The 6,127-nt window shown below is 48.3% G+C and overlaps 1 protein-coding gene across 1 annotated transcript; it reads right to left on the bottom strand.

Moving 5' to 3' along the window:
• Window positions 1-1,473: 1,473 nt before the first annotated feature.
• Window positions 1,474-5,579, bottom strand: MAFB (MAF bZIP transcription factor B). The gene is made up of 2 exons (XM_083361060.1): window positions 3,865-5,579; window positions 1,474-3,481 (listed from the first exon to the last, which is right to left on the bottom strand). Exons 1-2 carry the CDS (start codon window positions 4,839-4,841, stop codon window positions 3,427-3,429), a joined length of 1,032 nt encoding a protein of 343 aa, XP_083217186.1. The 5' UTR covers window positions 4,842-5,579; the 3' UTR covers window positions 1,474-3,426.
• Between the last annotated feature and the right edge of the window lie 548 nt (window positions 5,580-6,127).

Genomic DNA, 6,127 nt, shown 5'->3' with positions numbered 1-6,127 from the left:
TTGGCGCTTTGTTCGTTTGATCTCGGGGGTCTCGGCGGAGGGAAATTGGGCAGGGGAAAGCATAATTAAGCGCTTGCCTTTCGGCCGTTCCCGCTCTTAGTATTGTAGCAGTTGCCGCCGCCAAGGCTGGCGGCTTAATGGAGAAGCCGACCGGCAGAGGAGAGGGAAAATGGGAAAGTGACACTTCCAGGAGACCGAAATCCCTGCCTTCCTGCAGGAGAGAGCCAGGTAAGAACCAGGAAAAGCTCGCTGCTCGGGAAAAGGCGTTGCGGGGACGCCCAGTTCCACAGAGGTGTTAGGAGCCTACACCGCTGGGGTGGCGGTGACTGCCGTTATGGTTGGTCACGCAGTCAGCCAGATGCTTTGGCATTTTTATCCACCTATGGAGTCCTTCTCAGGATTGCGGTTGTTATTGTGTCGGAGTACAGAATAACAGAGCTGGGAAGTATGCAATCTGTCCCGCAAAAAAAAAAAGTGCGTTGGGAGGACTTTCAGGCCTGCTCATGTCGGCAGCTTTGTCTCCCTATCCTCTCAAGCTCTGGGCAATGGAGCTCAGAGAGAACACCAGAGCTGCTACTGACCCCAGACCTCGGTGGGAAGCTAGTCTGTGTGACGACCATTTTAAACCTGGCGCTGGTTAGGGGATGCTGGTTAGGGGAGTTAAGTGGGGAGGGAGGTTAGAGAGTGATATTGTGGTCAGGTAGAATCCTCCATTGGAGAATAGATGAAGGCAGACCTCAGACCTAAAACAGAAATGGACTTTAGCAGAAGGGGAGCGGGAGGGAGACGTGGGGAAGCAACTCCAGGCAAAGAATGAACACCACAACCATGCACACAAATACCTCTGCCTGCTTTTGGGAATCCCTTTTCCTCTGTCACTCATCTCAAGCAAGGTCGAGTTGACATTTCCTCCAGGTGCCCAACACCTTTCCAGTGGAACCGCTCTGGTGAAAATACAAGGACCCTTCCCTTGGCACTCGGGTAAAACTCATTAGAATTGAAAGGCCTGTCAAATGTAAAAAAGCTAGAACATTAGGAAGAAGAGGAATATTATGGGTCATTGCTTCCCCATCCACCCCCCTTCAGTGTATTCTACTATTCACATGGTCTACATTATAAAGTATTTATCCCTGTGGTTTGCCTTATTTCTAAATGATAAGATTATAATCTCAGTCCCACAACTTTCAACCAAGCTCCTGTATATGTGGGGATATGGTTCATGTAATACAGTTTGCACATATCTTTGCTTCCAAACAAGCCTAGGGAATTCAATGGTGTTTCAGGAATGTGAGGGTTAATCAGTTCATAGATCAAGCCCTGAACTGCATTTCTTGCAACTCTGTATAATTTGTCTGATTGGTGATGATGGCTGTCATCAACATCCTTATTTCCCACATTCAAGAACAACCCTCAAGAAAAGTGTACCCTTAAAAAAATGCCATGTCAATATTAGTAAACAAAAATAGGAAACAATTTTAATAACCAAGAGAAACAAAAAACAGAAACCAGTCTGAATAAAACTACAATAAGACCAAGAGGTGTTTTTTTAATATTTTTCATATCATAAGCAGGATTTGAAATTGATCCCTTCAGAACGTTTACATGAAATAAAAACATTTTCTGCTGCTGCAATGCTGTGATTTCAACACAGTTGAATCCATAAAAACCCAAAAGTTTAGAGGGGTATTTTCTGATGCATGACTATTAATATTCACAATATTTAAAACTGCAAGCACCATGCTTTTCATTTTTCATGATTCTTGGTATTACTGTTAATTTATAAACTAATACAAACTCAAAATGCATCCGGCCAGCAGTGCCAGCAAATTCTAAAAGGAAACTAAAAATAAAGGTTTTCATTTTGGTATTTTTGTCAGTGCAACATAAAATCCTTTTACTGACCTGCAGGAGGAAAAAAGGGGGGAAAGGAAGGGGGGAGATCACAAGAAATAATAATTATAATAAACACCCATAAATTTCCAAACTACTAAAAGTTTTGGCTACACTCACTGGCTGTGTGAAAAAGCAGATTAAACATTGCAAAAGCTAAACTTGGAAGCTGCAAAGCTAAAACCACCTTTTTAAAAGAGGAAAGTTTTTTCCCCCTATGCATTCTGAATTCATTCATCCTTTTTTACAGAGGCATCAACTTAACTATAAAATACATGAGCTGCCTTGGATGCAGTCAGTAAAACTGACTCATGTTTGAGTTAAGAAACCAAGCGGCCAATTGTTGCTTTGGAGAAGAGAGAAAAATAATTGCAAATCTTTTTTTTTTTTGAGCCAGTGACAAAATCAGGTGGCCCGTGCAGATGCTGGGTCATGAATGATGGACTACAGCAAGACCGAGCCACTGAAATTATCCATTCTTGCATTTAAAATTATATTCCTCTCAAATTATTTTTTAAAAGATGTCAAAAGGTGACTTATAAGCAAGGTTACTAGGGAGTTAAATTCAACTGGATACAAAGGAACTTGGTTCTTTCTAGTCAGGTCTCCTTAATTTCAGCAGACTTGACCTCCAAGTAATTTAAGATTGGGGAATTAAAAGAGGAAAGACAAATCTCTTTCTGTCCCAACAAAAACCAAAATGAAAACTAAATTAACAAAAAAAATCAAACCCCCCCCCCACAACCTACAGCTTTTAAAAGTGCACCAAATATACAAGGATGTTTTCTGAATGCAAAAAATGCCCAGAATTTTGTAGGTTATTTCTGCAACAAATGATCACTGAAAACCAGCCTGCTGAAATGTTCTTGTGTTTTGCCCTGTGCAGATTTGTGGTGTGGCTGATATTTACAAGCTAACAGAGGGCCCAATCCACCCCCAGCTGTTCTCTTACGCAGTGGCCTCATTGATTTCTGTGAAACTTGCGCAGGAGACATGCTTGGTGAATTGAGTTCCCAAATTTAAAAAAGAAAAATAAAGCTAATAGAGAGATAGAACAAGCAGTTGCATGTGCAAGTAAAAAGAAGGGGGTTTTTTATATAGAATTTGTGACAGTTTCTTATTCAAAGAAACAAACAACAGTACAACAGAAAAAAGAAATATGGTCGATGATCAACAACATGCGAAATTCTTAAACAAGAAAATGGTACAAAATAGAAGTTACCATACATGTCCAGCATGCAGGATTAATATTTTTAATGCAGATTTTTTTGTATTTTTTTCCTATATAATCAAGCAGGCAATAAAACTGAGGAGGCTTCTGTCTCTCTCTCTCTCTCTCTTTAATTTCCTTTCCTATTTTACTAGCTCACATGGTTAAGTCCCATCTCAATTCTGTCCCTTTTTTTTTCTTTCAAAGCAGGCAATCTATGAAAAACCTGCATATATTGTCCTTGCTCCTTTTCCAGGCTACTGGTGCACTTGCCCCCTTCGCCATGTGTTCTTCCGTTTTTTTTTAGGAATTCCAAAGTGGGTATTCTAGATGGCTTGTCCGGTGCCCGTCCCTTTGTTTTGCAAAGTCCAGGATAAAGTTCTACAAGCAAGCAATTAAGTTGTATAAAAAACTTTTACCAGGCCTCTCCTTCCCCCTCCCCACCTATCTCTCCCGTCCCCCAAAGCCCCCTTTGGCTATCAAGCGGCAGATTAAGAGGAAACATTGCTCCCTTCTTCCCCTTCTGCGCTTGGGAATTAATCTAGAAACACAAGATGCTGCCGCAGAGATTCCCCCACAGTCCCGGCCTGGAGGAAGCCCACCCTTCCCAGGCCTCGCAGTCATTCTTTTCTCAACCTTAATCTCTCGCTGCTGCTCGGGAGGGTAGATGGATGGAGATGTCAGTGGAGGGGAGAAGGGAAACGAACGGGGAGTGGCTGGGTGGGTGGGTGGGTAAGGGGTCTTGTTTTTTTTTAAGGACTCACATGAAGAACTCGGGAGAAGACGGGTTGTCGCTGGTGGATCCAGCCTCTCGAAAACCATTGCTGGCCAGTTTCTCGCACTTGAGCTTGTAGGCGTCTCTTTCTCTGGCCAGCCGGGTCACTTCTTGCTTGAGCTGTTCTACCTGCTGAAGCAGTTGGGTCTTCTCGTTCTCCAGGTGATGTTTCTGCTGGACCCGCTTGTACCTGCAAGACTGGGCGTAGCCGCGGTTCTTCAAGGTCCGCCTCTTCTGCTTAAGGCGGATCACTTCGTCCTTGGTGAAGCCCCTCAGGTGCCTGTTGAGCTCTCGCACCGACATGGAGACCAGCTGGTCGTCGGAAAACCGGTCTTCCACGTTGCTGGAAGAGGAGGAGGAGGAGGAGGAGGCGGAGGAAGGGTGAGGAGGGTGCGCGTTCTGCATCTGCTGGGATGAACTGGAAGAAGTGGAGGGCGTAGGAGAGGCCTGGTGATGGTGCGGGTGGTGGTGGTGATGGTGCGCGTGGCCGGTGCCGGACATGTCTTCGTGGGGGATCCCTCCGTATTGGTGGTGGGGGTGGGGGTGGTGATGGGGATGGTGGTGATGGTGGGCAGCGGCGGCCCGGAAGCTCTCGAAGCTCTGGAGCTGCTGGGGTACTTGGTGGGACCCGATGAGGGCTTCCACGGCGTCCTCCGGCGTCAGGTTGAGCGTCTCCGGGTTCATCTGCTGGTAACTGTTGGCCATCCAGTAGAGGTCCTCCAGGTGCGTTTTCTGCTCGGTGGGGCTGAAGCTGGGCGAGGAGGGCACCGAGCTGCAAGGGGTGCTGATAGGGGTGGAGGACACCGAGCCAGCCGGCTGGAGGCGCGTGCAGTGCCTGCCCGAGCGATCGGATCGGCCGAGCGGCTCCTTCTTCACGTCAAATTTCATCAGGTCGAAGTCGTTGACGTACTCCATGGCCAGGGGGCTGGTGGGCAGCTCGGGGCCGATGCTCAGCTCGGCAGCCATCGCGCCGCGCAGCGGAGGGAGCGCCTCCCCTCCGGTTGGAGACGGCGAAGGAGAGAGAGAGGGAGGGAAAAGCAGGAGGATTTCGCCGCCTCGTCGCCCTCACTCCAGGACCTCGGCTTCCTCGCGGCCAGCCAGTCCGAAGAAAACTTTTCTTCTCTGCTTCTGCTTCTTCTGTGCGTCGCCGAGGCCGGGAGCCGCTGAGCCCAGCAACCCGGGAGACACGCGCACCCGAGGCGGCTGCTGCGGCCGCTCTGCTTGTTGCTGGGTGCTGCTGCTTTCGCCTTCTCTCTAACGGAGACCGCAGCGCTATGCAAGAGAGAAAAAAGAAGGGGGGAAAAAAAGAACAGCCAAGGCAGCTAGCCCGATTTGCTTTTCCCGGCCAGTAACCCGTTGGCAGAAGGAAGAAAAATCCTGCGAGGCGGATTGAGCTGCTGCTGCTGCTGCTGCGGTGCTGCTGCGGTGCCCCCTTCCCCCTTCGGGGAGGGGGGAAGAAATATTTCGCTGGGTTTCAAAAACAATTATAACTCTCTGGCTCTTTCTTGCTTTTGTTTGTAAGTCCGGCTCTTTTTCACCCCGCCGCGGCGGCGATTCCCGAGCAACTTTTTGCTCGCTCGGCAGCTTGGCGAAAGGTGGGCGATTGGCTGCCGTCAGGATCGCGCTGGGAAAGGGGAGGGAGGGGAAGAAGGAAAGGGGGGGAAGGCGCCCCACCACCACCTCCGCGCTCGGCTCTCAGCCGCAGCCTCCAGCGCTGGAATGGAACAGCTGTGATTCGCCCGAGCCTCCCTACTTGGTGCCTTATATTGTTTTCCTCGCTGACACTCAGGCAAAGGGGCCGGGCCGGCAGAGCGCGTCGACCAACCGCGGCTCGGACGGTGAGTTCCTGGGGTAGCCGGGGGCGGGGCCTTTTCTTGAAAGAGAGTGACAGCTCCCAGCCAGTCAGCTGACGAGCAGCTGGAGGAGAAGCCCGCGGAGCGGAGTTCCAGCTGCGCTGGTTGTGCTTTGCGGCTTTAATCTTCCCGAGTCTCAGCTCGGCCGTTGCTCTCCTCCGCAGTTAGGAAAGGTGCCTTGGCCCTGCTTTCTTTTTCATCACCCCCCACCCCACCCCCTCCGTCCTACTTCCTACCTATTATATGGAAAGGTTATTGGGATTCTTGTTATTAATAATGCGGTCGCTTTTCTTCCTGGCCTGCAAAGAGTGATTTTACAGCCTAGGAAAAGAAGGGAATAATAATAATAATAATAATAATAATAATAATAATAATAATAATAATAATAATAATAATAAT

The sequence above is a fragment of the Vipera ursinii genome (assembly GCF_947247035.1).
Source record: "Vipera ursinii genome assembly, chromosome: 3".
In the NCBI taxonomy this organism is placed as follows: domain Eukaryota; kingdom Metazoa; phylum Chordata; class Lepidosauria; order Squamata; family Viperidae; genus Vipera; species Vipera ursinii.
This window is presented reverse-complemented; position numbering and strand designations above follow the sequence as displayed.